Source organism: Peromyscus eremicus, chromosome 9, assembly GCF_949786415.1.
Source record: "Peromyscus eremicus chromosome 9, PerEre_H2_v1, whole genome shotgun sequence".
Taxonomy (NCBI): domain Eukaryota; kingdom Metazoa; phylum Chordata; class Mammalia; order Rodentia; family Cricetidae; genus Peromyscus; species Peromyscus eremicus.
In genome coordinates, this window is record NC_081425.1 from 77,369,507 (window position 1) to 77,391,941 (window position 22,435).

General features: G+C 47.7%; 1 protein-coding gene across 1 annotated transcript in view; it reads right to left on the bottom strand.

The window, feature by feature from the left end:
- The window catches only part of LOC131919063 (potassium channel subfamily K member 17-like), a 20,167-nt gene extending 11,074 nt beyond the window's left edge, over positions 1 to 9,093 (bottom strand). The window contains exon 1 of the mRNA XM_059273121.1: positions 8,978 to 9,093. Coding sequence (XP_059129104.1) covers positions 8,978 to 9,093 — 116 coding nt within the window. The remainder of the gene's footprint in view (positions 1 to 8,977) is intronic.
- Between the last annotated feature and the right edge of the window lie 13,342 nt (positions 9,094 to 22,435).

Consider the following 22,435-nt stretch of genomic DNA (forward strand, 5'->3'; position numbering starts at 1 on the left):
TAGCAGATATAGGCCAGAAGCAGGGGCAATACGTGGCCACCCCAGCAGCTACGGAGCCCAACCCGGGGCATGGTGTGGCAAGGACTCTACAGCAGCCGTCAGGGTGGCTGTGGGGGAGAGTCGAGAAGAGGTGAGAGCCCCTGCTACTGCCTTCCCTGTCCCTCCACCTCACAGGTGTCTGCGGCAGGGGAGTCTGTTTGAACAGTGTAGTGTGCAAACAGGCCTGCCATCCCCCACCCAGCCTTGTTTTTCCATGCACACCAGCAAGGCAGCAAATGCATGGGCCCCTCAGGGACACCTACAGGCTTCTGTTGGGCTCATCTGGTCTCATCCTCTGCTTCCAAGCGAGGCTGAGTGTCTGTGAGACAACCTGAATGGGAGCCCACTCAGCTGGGTCTGCAAGGGCTCTTGACAGTCTTCAGACTCTGCACTTGGGAAGGCTCCAGCACAAACACGGGCGCCTGGGAGGGAAGGGTGTGGGCTGGCCTTGCTTACAGAACGGAATAGGGAGGATTGACCTGCCTATTGGGGGAACCTGGGGGAGAATAAACCGGAGTAAAACAAATCAGAGCAAAGTAAACAGGCGGATGACAGCCCTGCTTAGCAGGCATTATCAATCGGTGCTACTGATACACAGGAGGCCCTGGTTACCACCAGGAATCATTTCTGCCAATGGTTGGGCTTGCTTGAGACTCTTGAGCAGGTTATCTGCTCAATTCAGGAGATGGGAGTGTGGAGAAGCCAGAAGCCAGAAGCGAGCCTTCACACCCACAGGGCTTTCAGGGGCTCCTTCTTCCACTGATGGACCCATGGGGCCTCTGTTGATCTTTGGTGGATGTGACAGCTTTATTGACATTCTATAATAGCTCACCTGACATACATTGAAAGTGGCCACTCCCACGGTGTCCTCGTTAATGTTCTCATTGCTGAGAAAACACCTGACCAAAGCAACTGGAGGAAGGGAAGGAAGGGTTTGTTTGGGTTCATAGTGTGGGGTTAGCTCATCACAGAAAGGCACGTTTCCTGAGGCAGCTGGCCACATTGTATCAGCAGCCAGGAAGCAGAGGGAGGTGAGCACTGGCCAACATTGTATCCAGAGTTAGGGAGCAGAGAGGGGTGAGCACTGGTCACATTGTATCCAGAGTTAGGGAGCAGAGAGGGGTGAGCACTGGTCACATTGTATCCAGAGTTAGGGAGCAGAGGGAGGTGAACACTGGTCACATTGTATCCAGAGTCAGGGAGCAGAGGGGGGGTGAGCACTGGTCATATTGTATCCACAGTCAGGAAGCAGAGGGGGGGTGAGCACTGGCCACATTGTATCCAGAGTTAGGGAGCAGAGGGGGGTGAGCACTGGTCACATTGTATCCACAGTCAGGAAGCAGAGGGAGGTGAGCACTGGCCACATTGTATCCACAGTCAGGAAGCAGAGGGAGGTGAGCACTGGCCACATTGTATCCACAGTCAGGAAGCAGAGGGAGGTGAGCACTAGCCACATTGTATCCACAGTCAAGAAGCAGAGAGAGGTGGTCAGCTTTCTTTTTTTCTTTTCTTTTCTTTTCTTTTCTTTCTTTCTTTCTTTCTTTCTTTCTTTTGAGACAGAGTTTCAAAAATGTCCTGTGTAGCCTCGGCTGTCCTGGAACTCACTCTGTAGATCAGGCTGGCCTCGAACTCAGAGATCTGCCTGCTTCTGCCTCCTGAGTGTTGGTATCAAGGTGTGCACCACCACTGCCTAGCTGCCTTCTCCATTTTTTGTTCACTCTGGGGCTTCAACCATCAATGGTCCTGCTCACATTAAGAAGGATCTTCCCACCTCAATCAGTTCAGCCTAGAAAGCCTCTCACAGAGGTTTGGGACACACACACACACACACACACACACACACACACACACGTCTCCTAGGTGATTTTAGATCCTGTCAAGTTGACAGTCAACACTGACCATCGCACGTGGTTTGTCCTATATCCACAGAGTTATAAGACCACACTGCTATCAATTACTGCTTCAAAGAGGAACCCTCCCCCATTGGCTATCACTTCCCACTTCACCCAAGTCTGGTCCGTCAGCCTATGGGAACCTGTTTTCTGTCTCCAGTAGACTTCCCTATTTTGGAAATTCCATATAAAAGAAATGAGACAGAGATGAGCTCTGGGTTCACTTCTCTGCCTTTTTCTCTTGGTGTTTCCTGTCTCTGATCCCATGTGGAAAGGCAGCGTGTCCATGAGAACATTTACTTGGTGGTCATTTCACAGGTGTCTAGCACTGGAGAGGATAGCTTTGGGTCAAGTAATTCAGCAGGCAGGATTCTGGCACTGAGCTGCCACCGTCAAAGGGGGTGTGAGCATCACAGGTATGGGCATCAACTAGAAGAAGGTGTGGTGTTCAGATGCTGTGGCTAGCCTGTCAGTACAAGCAACCACCATTACTTCTGTAATGAAGTGAAGATGAGAGAGTACTCATGCTGGAGGGAGAGGAGTGTGGTAGTTTGAATAAAAAGGCCCCCCATAAGCCCATATATTTGAATGCTTAGTCCCTAGTTGGTGGAACTGTTTGGGAAGGATTAGGAGGTGTGGCCTTGCTGGAGAAGGTATGTCACTGGGAGTGGGCTTTGAGCTTTCAGAAGCCCATGTCAGGCCTAGTTAGCACTCTCTGTGCCTTGTACTTGTGGATCAAGATGTAAGGGTTCAGCTACCACTACAAGTGCTGGCCGGCATGCATGCCTGCTGCCACGCTCCCTGTCCTGACGGTCATAGACTCACACTCTGAAGCTGTAAGCCAGGCCCCGGTAAATTCTTTCCTCTATAAGTTGCCTTGGTCATGGCATCTCTTAACAAAACTAGAAAGGTAACTAAGACAGGGGCCTTAAGGAAAACCAAAGCAGGGGGGAGACGTGTTATGAGTTCCGAGTTTATGAGAGAGAGTAACAGAGTTTCTCCTCTGCTACGAGGCCCAACCCAGAACACAACACGACGTCACTGGTGTGCAGTGAAGCAGGAACATGGCTGCTTGGAATTCAGAGCAAGAACAGGTGTAGTCCATTTTGGAGGGAGTGTGAGGAGAGCTGGGGAGTCATCTTTTCTGAAACCTCCCTGCTGGTTCTGGTGTCTGATGCTTCCAGCATGGGGCTCTCTCTCAAGAACACAGCCATGTGGTTGGGGAACTTCTCAAAACTGTTTTGAGACAGTGTCTTCTGTAGCCCTGGTTGGCCTGGAATTAACAATGTAGACCAGACTGGCCTCGAACTCACAGAGATCCACCTGCCTCTCCCTCCTGAGTACTGGGATTAAAAGTGTGTGCTACCACACCCACTGACTTCCCAAAACTCTTAGAGTCTAAGCCTTAGACCATAAAATCTATAGGGATTGAAATACAAAGTTGAGCAAGACAGTGGCGGTACACACCTTTAATCTCAGCACTTGGGAGGCAGAGGCAGGCGGATCTCTGTGAGTTCAAGGCTAGGCCAGTCTACAGAATGAATTCCAGGACCACCAGGGCTACACAGAGGAAACCTTGTCTCTAAAAACAAAAAGCAAACAAAAAAGGGAGATAGAAAGAAACACAAAGGTAAAATATGAATGAGGACAACTCATGGGGTCCTCACAGCACCCCCTCTTCCTCATTCCCTCACAAGATTCAGGAAGCTCAGAAACTAACAAGAGTCACAAAGCCATTCCCGCAGGATAGAGGGACAGTAAATACTTTCTAGAAAGAAGAGACTCTTCCATCGGGCTGCCTTCAGCTGTACAGAGAGCTGCAGGGATGCACCCTGTAGGTTGCCACCCATGCCAGGGTGGGCTTTTCAGAGGTCCAGCTGCCTTTGAGTCATTCATGCTCCGTGAGTAACCAAGGAAGCTCCTTGCTTCACCAAGCTGGACTTCGGCAGAATAGTTACTTAGGCCTGTAGTCCATGCCCTATCTGGAGTGAACAGACATTTTTTCACATCTCCCCAGGGAAAGCCACACAGCCCACCTGCTTCTTCCCTCCTTCCCTCTATTCCTTCTCCTACACATCTAAGATGAGTGTCCCCTGTGTGTTGGGGGTCTGCCAGCTTTGGATTCTGGGCTATCAGATCCTCCCTCTGTGGATAGTGCTCCACTGTGAGGGAGGACTAGACACAAGGCATGATTTATAACCCTTTTCTGGGAATTATTACTGCTAACGGGCAGAGCCAATTTGTGCTTCCCAAGTGGGGAGGGCAAAATCAATTAATGACAAATGTAAAACGTCCAGGCAGGCCTGACAGCAGAGCGGGGCCTAACATCTGGAGGTGATAAGAGATTTTCTGAAGCTGAACTAATAGAGAGATTGGAGGGGGGAAAAAGCCCCAAATCAATCCCATGTACAACGGACAGAGAATCCAGAGTAAACAGAGTAGCTGGGCTTGGGTTTCCTTCCACCTGAATGAGCCCCGAGATAAGGAAAAGGACAGGCCACCCACCTGACCATCCAACATAGGTATTTGCTTATGGATTCACTCAACCGACATGTCTGTGTAGAAGGGAAAGAACACTCTCCAAACAGGAGCCAGGGGGAGAGTGAGGCCCACATGCTTCGGGTTTGTGTCCTATGTGAGAAAGGGCAGGAGAGAGCAGGGGCCACCTATGATGGCCCACCTAATAGAACCAAGTGGCTACAGGGCTAAGTTGTAGGCAAGGATGCTGGGTGCTCCTGGAAGTCTCCTTACAGTGGTGCTGTAGGAGAACGGTCTATGTGGAGCAGATGGTACAGGTCTGAGAGGTTGGTCTCAGAGGAGGTTCAGCTTGCTGTGACCAGAAGTGAGGATATGGGATGCTGAGGGATGATTTGAGAGGACTCTCCAATTAAATAAGCAGTCATGCCTAATGTTGATTTTTTTTAAAGATTTCATTATTGTATTATTTTATGTCATAAATGATTTGCTTGCATGAATGTACTTGCACCACGTGTCTATCTGGTGCTGAAAGACAGCATTGTATCCCCTAGACTAGAGTTACAGACAGCTGTGAGCCCCTATGCTGGATAGTTTTATGTCAACTTGACACAAGCTAAAGTCATCTGAGAGGAAGGAGTCTCAACTAAGAAAATGTCTTCATAAGATAGGGCTCTAGGCAAGCGTGTAGGGCACTTCCTTAATCAGTGATTGGTCATTACAGATTGGTCCAGGTCATTGTGTCTGGTGCCATCCCTGGGCTGGTGGTCCTGGGTTCTATAAGAAAGCAGAATGAGCAAACCATGAGGAGAAAGCCAGAAAGCAGCACCCCTCCGTGGCCTCTGCCTCCTCAGTTCCTGCCTCCAGGTTCCTGCCCTGTTTGAGTTCCTGTCCTGACTTCCTTCAGTGATGAACAGTGATATGGAAATATAAGCCAAATAAACCATTTCCTGCCCAACTTCCTTTAGCTGTGGTGTTTTATCACAGCAATAGTAACCATCATGTGGGCGCTGGGAATTGAACCCAAGTCTCTGCAAGAGCAGCCAGTGCTCTTAACTGCTAAGCCATCTCTCCTGCCCCTGATACTGATCTTGTTCAGTCTTTGCTGTTGTTTCTTCTGGAAGGAACAGGGTGGGGGTTTTTTGTTTGTTTGTTTTTGTTTGTTTGTTTTTAAACATAGAATCTGAGCCTCCACTTGAAGCATGGTTGGGGGGTGGAATTGAGAAGACTCACATTTTCCACAGCCCATGGTTTATTTGAACACCCCCACATTCACAATTCTGAAACAGATGCCCTGGCCAACACTGGGCTTCCTCAGAGCAGATCTAAGATGGTGTGAGATCGTTCATCTGTCAAGTTATCCTGGAAGTTGCCTTGGAGGAATCAGAGGAGGAGGCAGGGATGAGTGTGGAGGTACTCAGGGGACTGCTGTAGACACTGGGCCTTGACCCCACTAGGACATCCGGGACACTGTAGAGTACACCTTAGAATGTTCCCAGAGAATAAAGAAACTGGTGCTTGCCCACTGCCTCTGTGCCTCACCGGATGGAGATTGCACCAGAGAAGCCAAGTGCTCCAACTTCTTTTCTGTTGCTGTGATAAATGTCACAGAAAACAACGTAGAGGGAGAAAAGGCTTATTTCAGTTTACAGGTTATAGTGCATCGTGAAGAGAAGCCAAGGTGGGGGGGATCTGGAGGCAGAAACAGACGCATAGACCATGGAGAAATGCTGCCTACTAGCTTGCTCCCATGGGCTGAGGTCCCAGAGTCGGTGAGAAGGATGAAGTGAGCTGAGAAGCGGCGGCGTTCATCACGCTCTGCTGCCTGATCACAGATGTGTGACCAGCTGCCTCACGTTCCTGCTTCCCCACCACACTGGCCTGTCTCTCATGAAAATGTGAGTCAGAATTCCTCTTTCTATGTCTATTCTGTTGTTGTTATTGCTGTTGCGAGCCTAGCCTTTAACAACTGAGCCATCTCTCCAGCCCAAATTCTTCCTTCCTTAAGATGCTTTGTTAGATATTTTGTCATAGCGACAATCAGGCAGCTAATACAGTGGACATTCATATACTTTTCACAAACTAATGACTTTTATTGTGACACTTCCATACATTTGTATAGTACACATTGATCATATCCACCAATTCTCGCCCTCATTCTGACCTTGTCCCCTTCTGTAATAGTCCCCCCCTTCTGCTTTCACGTTTTGAAAATATTTTGGAGACTGCTGTGTCTACCAAGTTTGCTGAAACAGAAAATGCAGTGCCAAAACCAGAAACTCATGTGAGGCTAGTGATCCACTTGTGTACAGTAAGAGTAATGGTAGAGAAGAAGAACTTGCAGATTTATTCATTATCTACTCAGTTTCGTGGAAGATAGGCTTTGTCCCTTTGGGACATCTGGTTGACCCCACACATGCGTTTCGAAACACTCCATCACTGAAGAAAAGGACCGGAACTGAGGCCCGTATGGAGCCTCTCCTGGGCCAGGGATGGTTCCTATAGATTTTGCTGCTGGTCGTGACTGATCCTCATACCAGAGCAACACTTAGCAGCTTTCTAGCAAAGTACCTCAAAGTCCATGGAACAGAGCTGAGGGCAGACATGTGTGCTTTACTCTAAGGTGATGGTGGAAAGGGCAAACACATTTGGTGTTTTAGAGAAACAATGACAGCACCCAGGGCCAGAGAGGTAGTGGGCTAGCCTGGGAAGGGCTGCCTTCTTGAGACAAGGAGTGGGGGAAATGGAGAGAACCAAGCAACCTGCTGGCTGCTCTTTGTGCTGTCTAAACGGCTCGACCTGCTGGCTGGTGTTGAGCCATGGAAACCTGAAACAAAGCAAGGAGGCCTAGTGTGGCTTGGCATCCCTGTCGATGCCTTCTGTGGTTTGTCCAGGGCCACAAGCAGAGGCTGCTATCCACACAGCTAGAACTGTATTCAAGGAAACCCTACCCTCCCTCACATTTTACACATACATGGTCAACTTTTTTTTTTTCTTTTTCCGACACAGGGTTTCTCTGTGTAGCTGTGCGCCTTTCCTGGATCTTGCTCTGTAGACCAGGCTGGCCTCGAACTCACAAAGATCTGCCTGCCTCTGCCTCCCGAGTGCTGGGATTAAAGGCGTGCGCCACTGCTGCCCGGCACACGTTCAACTTCTAACACTCATGATCAAATCTTCTCTACATACCATGCCTGAAGACTCTGGCAGCCCCTGGACATATGTCATGGAGCACTATCCCTCTACATTCTCCACAAATCCCTTGTGTCCACACTCCATGACCCATGCCTCCTCGCATCAGGGGACACCAGCCTGCTGTCCTCTCCTGTGCTCACCTTCTTACCCACTGACAGCAGGCTCAGCCTGTCCTAGCCTACCTACCCTACGTCTGTGCACCAGATTTTCCTGCCATGTGTTTAATGTGATTGCCCTCATTATAACTCAGGGTCCTGTGCCTGCTCTGACTTTGTCACCCACCTCGGTCATGGTGGATAATGTTGTCTTCGTTAAAAGAACGACCAGATGAGTGAACCAATTCACATGTAGGAAACTGCAATGGGAATCTCTGCCTATATTGCAAACACAGATAAGTTGCATTAAAAGAAGTCCTTGTCTGGGTATTCTTTTTTTTTTCCATTTTTCTTTAAGAAATTTTCTACTCACTCTACATACCACCCACAGATCCCATCTCCTCCCTCCTCCCACCCCTCCAGCCCTCCTTCCCAAGCCACCCCACATCCCTACATCCCCAAAATCAAGGTCTCCCATGGGGAGTCAGCAGAGCCTGGCACACTGAGCCTAGGCAGGTCCAAGTCCCTCCCCACTGCACCAAGGCTGCGAAGGTGTCACACCACAGGCACCGGGCTCCCAAAAGCCTGCCCATGCACCAGAGACAGATCCCAATCCCCTTGTCTGGGTGCCCCGCAAACAGTTCGAGCCAAACAATCATCTTCTGTATCCAAAGGGCCTGGTCCAGTCCCATGGGGGCTCCACAGCCACCAGTCCACAGTTCATGGGCTTCCGCCAGTGTGATCCGTCATCTCTGCATGTCCTCCCATCATGATCTCAATGTCCCCCACCTGCAGAATCCCTCCTCTCTCTCATCAATTGGATTCCCGGAGCTCAGCCTGGTGCCTGGCCGTGGATCTCTGCAGCTGCCTCCATCAGTCACTGGACAAAGGCTCTATGATGGCGGTTAGGGTGTTTACTAGACAGGTCACCAGAGTAGACCAGTCCAGGCACCCTCTACTTGTCTGGGTATTCTGTCACTGGTGTCATTCCTCGAGGCTGCTTCAACAGTTTTATATCCTTCTGATGGATATAAAACTCTCCCTTCTCCTGGAGATCAATGTCCTGACCCACCGGTTATCTCAGGTCTAAACGCTGTTGTTTTCTATATGTTATCTAGTCTAGCCATGTAAAAGAGGGTAAATTAGGTCCTACTGTGGCTCATGGCTACAAGCAGCACATACAACAGGCTCTGAAGTACTTTTCAATAAATTAAAATGCTATTATTGTTATAGTGAGGGGAGCACATGGTGTAGGTGTGGTGGGGCATGCATGCCACAACACACCTGTGGGGATCAGAGGACTGCTTGCAGGAGTCAGCCTTCTTCCTTCTAAGTGGGGTCCTGTAGATCAAACTCAGGCCGTCGGGGTTGGCAGCAAACACCTTTACTTGCTGAACCATCTCTCTGGCCTCCGGAAACTCCCTTTTGGGAGATCTGAGAAAGCACCTCCCACCCAACTCTCTTCCTGTGGAGGAAATGACAGAGGCTGAATTCTAGCTGGGATTGGACCAAGGTCACTGGCCAGGTTGCTTTCCAGAGAACGCTTTTAGCTCTACATTTGGACTCAGACATTCCTTGTTGTCCCTGCTCCACAGAGCTTAGGGGGAGTGTTGGAACATCCTTTCAAAGCATTCATCTCTTCCTCCCATTTGCAGAGACCTTTGGGGGACGGTTCATTGTGGGGCAGCCCAGGTCCACACCAAAGGCCCAGCATCCACTGAGAGGTTCCAGGTAGGATGATTGACAGTGACCCATAGCAGGACCCCAGTGGCCCTGGGTTCCCGGCAGGCTGCGCTCCTCTCTTCCCTGCCTCCTCTCCAGCCAGGGTGACTGCTTCACACCCTGTGTGGGGCTGCACCACCCATTTTAATCAATAAGATAATGTCTCAGCAGGAGAGCAAAAGTCAACAGACCCCAGCAAGCTCTAGGAGGTGGAGGTATTAAGGTGTTCCTGGAACAGATACCAATCATGAGGACCTCCCACAAGTTCTGTGTTATCTCCAGTGTGTGTTTGTGTGAATCTGTATTTACATCCTGTGGATTCATGAGAAGCCGTCTAGAATCAGGTTATAAGGGCTGTGTTTGGCCTTACCTAGTACTATAGGTACTTAACTTTACTACGGACTTAACTATGAATGGCAGGACCCAGAGGACTGTGAATGGCCTCTTCCCCCATGGGACTAAATTATTAATCCACAGGGAGGTAGAAACCAGCCTGAGAAACAGGCATGGGTTCTGGCTGTGCCACTCACAAATGGAGGGATGGTTTATTAAGCATGGGCTCTGCACTCAGGGCATAACAAGGAGCCAGTTCCTGGCTGTGGTAGAACTATGGGTATTAAGGTGCATGGCAGATGAGGGCTCCAGCTGTGGAAAGGCAAGTCTGATCTGCCCGTGCTTCTAGTTCCTAACCATATAAGCCAGGCTATGGCTAAGCAGAGTGCTGCAGGCCTGCCTAGCTCCACGAGATGCCTAAAAAGGAGAAAAACACAAAATAAAAAACAAAAATCATGTCACTGAGTTACCTCCTTGTCCTCTCCCCCGGGTCATGAGTCCTTATATTTATGGAACAGACACACCGGGAGTGTGGGAAGGTATTTAGTCAATTCTCATCCTTTCTAGGCACCCATCCCTCTCCTGCCACAGCCCAGCCCAACTGTAGCTGGGCTGGGACCCCAACACAGGCAGTCGCTGACTACACCCCCTCCCAACTGTAGCTGGGCTGGGACCCCAACACAGGCAGTCGCTGACTACACCCCCTCCCAACTGTAGCTGGGCTGGGACCCCAACACAGGCAGTCGCTGACTACACCCCCTCCCTTTTCTGTTCACTTAGTCTGCGTCACAGAGCCAGGGCGTAGAGTGCTGGGAGAGTCACTGAGGCAAGACCCCTGGGCAGCTACATTATCCCTGTGGGTACCGGAGTTTTGGCCTTAATTCTGTAGAGCCCCATGTAGATGTAATTCTAAATGGTCTTATTAAATAAGAAACACAGAGCCAAATAAAGAGTTAAAAGCCCAGAGATCGAGCACTAGCCAAGAGCTAAGACCACCTTATCTTACCACTTGCTGCCGTTATTCCCCTGAGAAAGAGACCTTCTTCCTGTGTCCTGTCTTTTTATTGCCTTTCTGTTCTGCCTTCTCATTGGCTGTAAACCCAACCACATGACTTCCTCATCACTGCCTGTCTGCACAGACCTCCAGGTCTCTATGGTTGGTACTGGATTAAAGGTTCGGGTCACCACTTGGCTGTGTCCTTGAACACACAGAGATTCTGCCTGCCATGTGATCGGATTAAGGGCGTGTGCCACCACCGCTGGACTTCTAAACGGCTTGCTCTTAGCTCTGATCTCCAGGCAACTTTATTAACATACAAATAAAATCACATTCCAGCACAAATAAAAATCACCATAGCCCCATGCAACAGGGTGGGGTGAAGTCCAAGTACTGATGGCTGCAGAGCTCGGGGGAGATTCCCACTTTTCTCTGGTCCCCTGAGATCCTCGGACTGCAGGGTACATAGCTCCCTGGGGACAAGGCAAGCGTGGGTCCTGCCCCCTGGTCACCCAGGCCGTGAGGGTGATGTGGGGGGTTTGAGCTGAGATCCTGGCCATCAAGTGCCCTACATTGTACTCTCTTATGTGAGACTCTGAAGCCCTGCCTGGCCTGCCACGGCCATGTCTGGTCTTCTCAGCTAGCGGTAGGCTGGCGTGGTGGGCTGACAGAAGGTTATAATGGATTATCATCCTCCTGTGTCACAGCCTGGAACCTTCCATACCTGTACATTAGGAGAGTGAATTGCACTATCTCTAGGTGTTCTCATAGACCTGACAGTGAGCAGAAACTCCCATTGCCTACCCTGTCCATAGCTCTGTCAGGACCTCCCTGGCATTGCCCACCTCGTCCATAGCTCTATCAAGGCCTCCCACCAACCCTGCCCATCCTCTGGTGCTCCCAGATACCATCCTCAAAGAAGCACAGCTCCCCTCCTCTGGCCTCAAATTCCCCAGGCACTCCCAGCTGGCTTCCTGTCTTATTGGAGGTCGGGTCTTTATCTTCACATCAGTCATCCTGTCTGCAAAACAGGCTTGGACTCCCATCAGAAAGTCAGTTGCTTCCCAGGCCTGAAGAGATGGGCTTGGTTAGCTGGAGGGGACTTTCCCAGAACTAGTCAGCGCTCAGGGGAGGCTGGCCCGAAACCCTCTCATCCTGAACTCCCCAGGCTCTGCAGAAGGGAACTTTATTTGCCCATTGCTGAGGTTTTCCCCCTGAGCAGAGACTCACACTCATTCCCTCATTCCCACCCCATTGTTTTCACTGATGCTCCCACTTCACACACACACACACACACACACACACACACACACACACACACACACAATCCTTTTAAAAATTCAATCTTGAGTTCCACCCTAGACTTACAGGTTAAATCTGTGTTTGAATCCTTGCAGAATCCTTACACCCACAGCATTAAAAAACGTGAGCACTGGGGGTGGAGAGATGAGTCAGCGGTTAAGAGCACGGGCTCTTCCAGAGGTCCTGAGTTCAATTCTCAGCACCCGCATGGTGACTCACAACCATCTATAATGGGATCTGATGTCCTCTTCTGACATGCATGCATACATGCAGATAGAGTACTCATATGCACAAAATAAATAAATAATAAGATCTTTTAAAAAAAAGTATGAGCACTGATATGGATGATGCATACTTCATCTGCATAAAGTTTGGCTAAATATAATAGGTACAAGAGGGAACTTCTGAGATCTTTTGGGTGGAGTGACGAACACAATGTTTTAAAATGTTTCAGTGCACCTAGTGGTGGCACACACTTTTAATCCCAGCACTCTAGAAGCAAAGGCAGGCGGATCTCTGTGAGTTTGAGGCCAGCCTGGTTTACAGAGTGACTTCCAGGACAGCCAGGACTGCTTCACAGAGAAACTCTGTCTCAAAAAACAAAACAAAAATTTCAGTGCACCGGGAGGCTGAGCAGTGCGGTCGGTGAGGGCACAGCAAAGAGGTAACTCAGCCAGCCAGAACTGGACTGTGGGGCCTGGCCGTGAGTGAGGATGCTGGGCTCTGGGTGCGTGATACTCCTGAGCCAGGATGGGTGATTACCACAGCCTATTGAATGTGGGGAATAAGAGGGTAAAATCACGTGGCTTGTGCCTGGGGTCCTGAGGAGCTGGCGCTGTGTGTGAGGCCCCACTGTGGAGTTCAGCAGGGATTGTTTTGTTGTTAGTTTTAGTTTTGTTTTGTGTGTGTGTGTGTGTGTGTGTGTGTGTGTGTGTGTGTGTGTGTGTGTGGCTTTTTGAGACAGGGTTTCTTTGTGTAGTCCTGTCTATCCTGAAACTAGCTCTCAAGACCAGGCTGAGTGCTGGGTTGAAAGGGGTGCACCACCACTGCCCGTTGTATTGTTCTTATTTTTAACTGATTAAGTAAGTAAGTAGTTAATTTATTTATAGTGTGTGCGCTTGTGTGCCTTCATGCCACGTTGTGTGTGGAGAGGTCAGAAGATGATCTATGGGCATTAGTTCTCTCCTTTCCCCATGCAGACACTGAAGCTGGAGTTTGGTCATCAGACTTGACAGTAAGCACCTTCACCAGCAGAGTATTCTCACTGGCTCTTTTTCATATAATCTGACCTGTCCTAACCCAGCTCCAGGACAGGAAGGAAGTCGAGGCCCATCCTAGCTTACAAAGGTTATGTGCTCGTCTCTGAGGCCTGGACACACTCCAGCCTTTGGGATCGAAATCTCTGGGAAATGTCCCAGTAATTCTAGTGCACAGAGCTGAATCCCCATTTATCTCTCCAGTCCAAGGACAGGTGAGGTCAGACCTGGGGCCACCTTAGGCCTCGGGTCTGACGTTTCTTCTACATTGCTGATGAGTAGCCTGGGTTGGGATTAATGCTGCTGTTGGAAGATGTCTGGGAGTCTGAGCCAGCTCCAACCTCAGCTCTTCTAACTCCCCTAGATGCCAGTATGCCGCAGTGCCCAGGAGGCTGAAGAAGGGATGGCACACAGCAGAGCCAAGAGCACTCCATACTTTAGGACATGGCTCCTCACATGAACAGACCAACATACAGCTGCACATCAGTGGACCACCACACAGCTGTCCAGGCACCATTTCTGGTGCCTACACTGTGTCCCAGCTGAGTGATGGAGATGGAGTAGCATTGGGGCTGGCATGATGGAAGATCCCTGGAATGGAGGGTACAGTCACAGACATGTCACTAACGTGGGGCCAGGTCTTATCACCAAGGGAGGCCACCTTCCCTGCCGCCAACTCTCACGCCTGGGACATTATGAGAGACTCTGAGGGACTTCATCTCTGAAAAGATTCACTGACCAAGTGAGGGTGGGTGCTGCCTGTGACAGACGCTGAGAGGCTCGTATGGAAGCATGGCCTGCTCAAAGCCACACATGGCAGGGATGGCTCTTGGATTGAGGCCTTGTCCCTCCTAATCCCCTGAGCACTCTTCCTGACCTCAGGAAGGGCTCCAGAACCCAAATGGGAACATTAGAGGTTTGTTGGGAGGGCCAGGGGTCCTTGGCAGGCCTTTTCCTGGCATCTCTTAGAAGAGGGGCATTGTGGGTATGGGATTGCTCCAAGGAACCTTTCTGGTTGGAAACACTTCCAAATTTGAGCATTACAGGAGATTATAGGAGGGGCCTCCAGAAAGGAGTCAACCTCATTTCCTCAGATGTAAAACCCGTGCTTGGCACCAGAAGAACAGACTTGATGCCTTGGATGACTAATGTCCCTGTGGGGGGACATATACCTGTCTGCAGGTGCCCTGGGCAGGGATTTAATCTTCTGCTTAGTCCTAAATCAAGCTGATCCATCCTGGCTCTTAGTGCATGCTCAGAGCAGGGAGCCTTCCATTAAACTGCCCTTTCTGGGCCATTCCTACAAATTCCCGGTAATGAGCGCTGGAAAGAAGCCATGGCAAGGCAGCACACTAAATTAAGAGCAGGAACCCCAGGCGGGGCAGGGTGTTTGCTTTGGCTGGGATGGTGCTGGCCTGGCTACTGTTTGCTTGGTGGTGGGACCTGATAAATGGGCTGCACACAAAAACGCTACATAATGGGTCCTGCTGTGTGTCTGGACAGATTAAGTCTACTGGCCCTTTGACCCTGACTTGGTGGGAAATGGCCCTTGCATCCTCTCTCTGTGGCTTCCCTTGAGTCTTCATGGTCACTAAGAAACCAGGATTTCTTTTTTTCCTTTGAGAATAAAAACTGGATCCTGGGGCTTGTATGTGTGTTGATGAACTGAGTGAGATGAAGTCCCCCAGAGTCTCTCATAATGTCCCAGGCGTGAGAGTTGGCGGCAGGGAAGGTGGCCTCCCTTGGTGATAAGACCTGGCCCCACGTTAGTGACATGTCTGTGGCTGTACCCTCCATTCCAGGGATCTCCCGCCATGCCGGCCCCAGTGGTACTCCAGCTCCATCACTCAGCTGGTGTGTTGATGACGTGTGTTGATTCCTTCCAGGCTGCTCTTTGTTAGGACAATAGTGCCCCAGATGCAGGGTGGGAGAGAGAGGGCAGCTCTTGCTGGTTGTGCCTTTAAAGACAGTGTGGCCCAATGGAGAGAGCAGAACACTTGGGCTACACTAGCTGCACAGCTTGGGAAGACTTCTTCAACTGCCCACATTTCCTTGGTTGTCAGAATAACAGTCAAGCTCTTGTCTCTGTGTGCCTTAGGGGTGTGGGTGTATTGAGAGCCTAGAAATGCAGTAATGTAAATGGTAACCTTTATCAGTGCCAACTTTCTCTCTCTCCTCTGTCTCTCTGTCTCTCTGTCTCTGTCTCTGTCTCTCTCTCTCTCTCTCTCTCTCTCTCTCTCTGTGTGTGTGTATGTATGTGTGTGTGTGTGTGTGTGTGTGTGTGTGTGTGTGTGTGTGCATAAGGAGGCAAAAGTTTGACCTTAGGCTATTCCTCAGATGGCATTTATCTATTTTTACATTAATTAATAAATTTAGAGTATGTTCCATGGCCCTGATATGGAAGTCAGAGGGCAGCTTGCAGGAATTGCTTCTCTCCTTCTATCACGTGGGTTCTGGGGGTTGAACTCCAGTTGTTAGGCTTAGCAGCAAGATCATTTACCTGGTGAGCCATCTCTGAGGTCCCATTTTTCATTCTTGATGGAAAGAGCTGGGCACAGTGGCCTGCACTTACAACCCCAGCGCTGGGGAGGCGGACACAGGCAGATCCCTGGGGATGAATAGCTGACCAGCATAGCCTTCTCAGAGAGTTTCAGACTGAGAGATCTCATCTCAAAAACCTATGTGGATAGTGCCTGAGAAATGATGCCCAAGGTTTTCCGATGGCACACACACACACACACACACACACACACACACACACACACCTGCTCTCCCCTTACCGTTAGAAACAAAATGGCTAGCCAGTTAACTAGATCTGCTCTTCTTTCCCTAATAATATATATATATATATATATATATATATATATATATATATATATATATATATAAACTACATTCAAGATTTAGTAACATTTGTCTCCTACAGTCTAACTGCCAGTCCGTGATTCTTTTAAAAGGTAAGTCAAGTCCTCTCATTCTGTTTACGTCCTTCAGTGACATTCCACCCCTCTCGGAGTAAGAGCAAGAATATTATAATGGCTTTGTAAGGACTCAGCACTTATGAGGCCCTATGTGTTCTAATGTCTGTTTACTATTTGATCTCATCTCTTGTACCATGACCTTTTTTTATTTTACTTTTTATTTTTACTTATATTAATGTTGTTCCTGCACGTACATCTTTGTACCACATTCAAACAGTGCCCTTGGAGGCCAGAAGAGGGCCTCAGATCCCTTGGAACTAGAATTCCATCCTGGAGCTGGGAATTGAACCCAGGTCCTCTGGAAGAACAGCCAGGGCTCTAAACTATTGTGTCATCTCTCCAGCCTCAATCCTACCCTTTCTTTAAATCTGCCAGGCACATTTCTACCCCAGGCCCTTTGCATGAGCTCATTTTATTCTGTCTACAAGTCTCTCCCCACAAACCCTGACTTGGTTTTCCCTGTTACCTTCTTCAAGCTCTTTATTCAAATGTTGCCTTAACAATGAGGCTAACCAGCCTACACAAAATAGCAAAACCATTCCTCCTCCTAATGTGTTTTAATCTCCCCCAGCACTTACAACCATCTGTATATTTACTTATTTTGTTGTTTCCTCTCATAGAATTTGGTTTACACATGAATAGATGTTTTTATGTATTCTGTGCTTTTTTAATCCTTAACTCCAGTTCCAGGGGATCTGATACCCCCTTCTGGCTTTCAAGGACACCAGAGATGTACATGGTGTACAGACACACTTGCAGGCAAAACACCCACACACAAAAATGAAAAACTGATGCTAACTAAACAGATTTTGAATGAGTGGCCCACAACACTGTCTTTTCATATAAGCAAGCAGCTTCCATAGTAAGAAAAGGGCAGCCCTGGGTAGCTTTACTGGATCTTGGTGTAATATGTTGCTGGTCTGACTGATCGATCGAGGTAGAAATTATACCAATAGAAATTATACCAAAAACTTGTATATACCTAAGCACAGCCCTCTCTTATTTTTTTTTTTGTTTGTTTATTTATTTCAAGACAGGGCCTCAGTGTGTACCCCTGGATAACCTATAACCTATTATGTAAGCCAGGCTGGCCTCAAATTCAGAGAGCTGTCTCCTGATTAAAGGCAGGCCTGGGACTCCTAGCCTTCAAAAAAAACAAAAACAAAAACAAAACAAAAAAAACCTCCCAAAAAACTAGCCTTAAAAAAGAAAATTTGTTTGTTTGTTTGTTTTTGCGTGCATGCGTGTGTGCATGCGTGCGTGTAATATATGTGGGTTCATGTGCATGGGCACATGTGTGTCCATGGGTGCATGTTCAAGTGTGGGAGTGCAGAGGGTTAAGTTGACATTGAATGTCTTCCATGGCTCTACCTTTGTTTGTTAAGGCAGGGTCTCCCACTGAGCCTGGAACTCACCACTTCAGCTAAGCAACATCTAAATAAAACCTCCAGCCCAGAAAGAACTGGAGCCTTCAAGAGTTCTTTAGTTGTGGTGGTTTTCATTATAAACTTTGACAACTGCAGTTCACTTTGCTATCCAAGGTCACAACTCCGTGACTGGAAATTGAACTACAATTCCCAGAGTGCATCTCTAGTCTCTGGGGGAATGCTGGGAAGTGTGGCAGACGTATGATTTTGGCCAATTATAATTACTGTCGCGGGCGTAGCGATTCAATTACGTTTCCCAGAGTGCATCTTTAGGAGGATTCTGGGAGGAGTGGCAGAAGCATCAACCCTACTGGGAAGGGAAAGGGGAAACTATTTGAACTTGGACATTTGGCGTTTCCTGGGGTTTGCAGACTGTTGGGGCATAGGAGGCACCCCGAAAAGACTTCAGAGTGAGTACAGCGAAACGAAACCTGTTCTAAGTGCAACCAGGATGTAGTGAGGAGCTATAATCGAAACTTAGCAGACGCTTTCAGCTACAGAGTTTGAGTTTAAGTGTTTCTAATTTCGAGAAACCGGACCATTTTGCATTCGACATTGAGTACCTCTGATTTATTTTCTGAAACGTTTTTTTGAGGGCTAGTTAAACATGGAACGTTCCGTTTTCTCACCTTTTCTCTTAATTTTTGAAGTGGTGGTGGGATCTTTTAGAAGTAAACCATAAGGCTTTTCATATAACCAAGACCATAAAGTCTGCATCACGGTGTCTTCGCATCCTTCCCAGCCCCGTCGAAGTCCACAGTGAAATGGATGTTCTCAGGACGCTCCCCAAGACAGGCAGCAATGCCTCTTCAGGGTGAGGGCACCCGTGAAGATTCAGGATGAACGCTTTGTCACGCTTTATGCCTTATAAGTCATTCCTTCTGGAAAGACGAGCAAGATGAGAAGTGTGTGTGTGTGTGTGTGTGTACCTGTTAGTTCATATGGATCCTGCCTTGGCATTTGTTAGTTTTAGGTTAAAACAGTGTTACCTTTCATCTCATCTCTCAATTCTTTGTACACACACACACACACACCACACACACATGCGCGCGCGCGCGCGAAGGGCGCAGCGCTCCATGACAAATTCCTGAATATTCAGGCCATGATAATCTGCAGCTGGCTAAAACTGATTTAGTAACAGAAATTGGGCGGGACACCAGGCAGTCATACAGTGGGCGACACAGAGCAGGGAGTAGCTACACAGCCACAAGGAAGTAGCTCTTGGAATTGCCAGGATCCATGAACCTTACCAGAGGAATTCCAGTAGCCTAGAAATAATCTTCAGTTATTAGTCCCAGGAACCACTGTTTTGTTATACATTCTTATTTCTTAAAAAGCATAAGTGCATGTGCTTAAATTTTTCAAGGAGGCTGGGCATTGTGTCTCAGTGCCTATAATCCCTCCTGCTGAAGTAAAGTGGTCGCTGCCAGCGAGGCCAGCCTGGCTACAGAGTGAGACCTTATCTCAAGAATAAGTAACTGAATGAAATTTAAAAATCAGTAAAAATAAATAAATTTAAGTCAGGGCTGGGAAGATGGCTCAGTGGGTAAAATGCTTGCTGAGTTTGATTCCCCAAGACCATGTAAAGCTGGGTGCAAAAAGACACACCTGTAATCCAAGCACACTACAGTAAAAGGAGAGGCAGAGGAGACGCCTCGGAAGCTCACAGGCTAATTAGTCCGGCATCCACAGGGACGAACAACAGAAACAGCCTGTCTGAAAATAAGGTGGAGCCTGAAGACCAACACCGGAGGGTGTCCTCCAGTCTGTACCTGTGTCCTGTCTACACACACACACACACACACACACACACACACACACACACGTAAGTGCAATAATTGCGTGTACCCTTTTCAACCTTCATCTTCTCTTTCTCCTAAACTCTATAGCTTGGTCTGTATACTTCTAATCATTTGAAAACTGTAAATACCTAACTATAATCCTAGCATCCAGCAGGGGGCAGCAGAAGAATCAGTTAATTCAAGGCCAGCCTGGGTTGTGTGAGACCCTCTCAAAACAAACACAGTAACAAGTCCACTTAACTCCAAATGAGTGAAGCGTTATACATTTGTAATCACAGCACAGCGGAGTCAGAGGCAGGAGGATTGCCATGAGTTCAAGGTCAGCCTGGGTTATATAGTGATTTCCTGGTCTGCCTAAGCTAAGACCCAATCTCAAAATAATTAAAAAAAAAAAATCAAAAATGTAATTTATGTATACTGGATGGACTGTTTATCTGTTCTTTTCATTGTAAATGAATGAGGTAATGGTGACCAACCAAATATTACTTGTCTAGCTGAAGATATAATAGCAAATAAAACTCGGTGTGGTGGCTTCTGTGTGTTATCTCAGTACTTGTGGAGCTGATAGAGGATGATCTTTCATCCTCTGGTTCGGACGGAGCCAGCCTAGGCTATATTGTGAATCCCAGGCCAGACTCCCCTTAGAAAGTCATCATCATAAATTGATAAAAATACATATTTATAGTATGCAATGTAATATTTCAATGTTTGCATATCCTATTAAATAAATCAAGCTAATATATCTATCACCTCACATATTTATAGTTGTTCATTGTGATGAGGGCATTTAAGATCTCTTACAGGTTTTCAAGTGTCTTTCAAGTGTATATGGTGACCATCAGTACTACAAATATTACAAGTCTTTTCTACTTGTCTAGCTGAAGATATAATTTGCAGAATTTACATATCCTATCTAAGTATATCCTATATACCCCATTGGCAAGCATCTCTCCATTGCCTCCTGGGTATTTCTCACTTAGTAAAATATTGTGGATACTCTTTCCTGTTACTATATACATCATTCTCTATTTAGAAGCTACTTATTATTCTATTTAATCATAATTTGAGGGGTTGCTAGGATCAAACCTCGGGCCTCATGCCTATTAGTTAAGTAGTCTACAACAGAGTTACATCCCCAGACCAGATTGTAATTTAAGCTTTTTATTTTACTGTTATTGTGTGTGTATGATGTGTGTGTGTGTGCATATGCAAGCCTGCCACAGTGTGCATGTGGAGGCCAGTGGACCACTCTGGGGAGTCAGTCTTCTCCTCCTCCTTCCACCGTGGGTTCCAGGAATCAAAGGCAGCTCACCAGGCCTGTACAGCGAGTGCTTTCAGTGGCTGAGCCATCTTGCTGGGTCCCATTATCATAATTTTAAAAGAAGTATTTATTTACTTTATGTTCATTCATAAACAGCTGTATGTCTCTATACCACGTGTGTGCCTGGTGCCTGTGGAGGCCAGAAGAGGGTATTGGATTCCATGGGAGTGGAGTTACAGACAGTTGTGAGCTGCCACGTGGGTGCTGGGAACTGAACAGAGCCTCTGGAAGAGCAGCCGGCGCCTTGAAATGCTGTGTCCTCTCCAGCCTCTAGACTTTTTACTAACATTCTTAAACATGTTCTTTCCTCCCTAGGATAGATTCTTAGATGTAGAATTTTCAGGTAAAAGAAAGTTTGTTTAACACGTTAATAGTTACTCTTAAATTAACTTTAAAATATTGGAGCAATATACATTTCTGAGTTATATGTGAGCTAGTAAAGTTGGCCTTAAACACATACCTTTAGATCATTAAAATTGCACCTTTAACACCATCTCAGAGTGCTTTTTAACCCACAGAGTACATACTGCCTTCTGTGAAGGTGATTCATACTGTATGTCTCATGTTTCTTAAGCAACCTTGAGTAACATCAGTACCTAATATTTTGTTGACTCTCGTGTGCTAAATATATTTTACCCTCGCCAGGGTCATAGATCGCAACCAGAACTATTCAAGGGTTAGTCATCAGTGACTCATAATTGTGCAATCAAGAAGCAGGCCTGAACTCTAAATGTTTCTCGGCAGGCTAGTGTCAAAGCTTGCCTCCCTGGGGCACAGTTAGAAGGTGGTTGGTTATTTAACTGTATGGTCTTATTTAACTGTATGCCACTCTTGGTGGCATTTCTTGACATTTGTACTGCTGATATGAAAGGTGCCTTGCACAGGGAAGACAATACGTACTGATACACACTTTTACGGCTGATATGAAAGGTGCCTTGCACAGGGAAGACAATACGTACTGATACACACTTTAAGAGGAAACTTTGAGCTGGGGATGTAGCTGGGGTTCAGTGCTTGTCTTGGATGTGGATGGGAGCAGTCAGATGTGTGAGGCTCCGGCTTGAATCCCCAAGAATGCAGAAGCAAGCAATCAAGCACAACTCTGAAAGTGGATGTTGAAGACACAGAATGTGTCACAAAAACAGAGACTGCCTTGGATTCCCGTGAATTTGCATCGATGCCTGTTGACGTCTTTTCCTAGTGGCCCTGATTGTAATTTTTCTTAATCTACAGGATTTTCTCCTACTTCATTCTCTAAGAGATGTTGGGTTTTTTGTTTGTTTGTTTGTTTTTCTTTTTGGTTTTTTGAGACAGGATTTCTCTGTGTAACAGTCCTGGCTGTCCTGGAACTCGCTCTGTAGACCAAGTTGGCCTCCAACTCACAGAGATCCGCCTGCCTCTGCCTCCTGAGTGCTGGGATTAAAGGCGTGCGCTGCCGCCACCACCACCACCACCACCACCACCACCACCAGGCAGATTTTTTTTTTTTTTTACTACATCTTAAATGTATTTATTTTGTGTGTATGTCCTGGTGCATTCGTGGAGGTCAAAGGAGAGCTTGTGGGAATTGGCTCTTTCCTTCCACCATGTGAGTCCTGGGG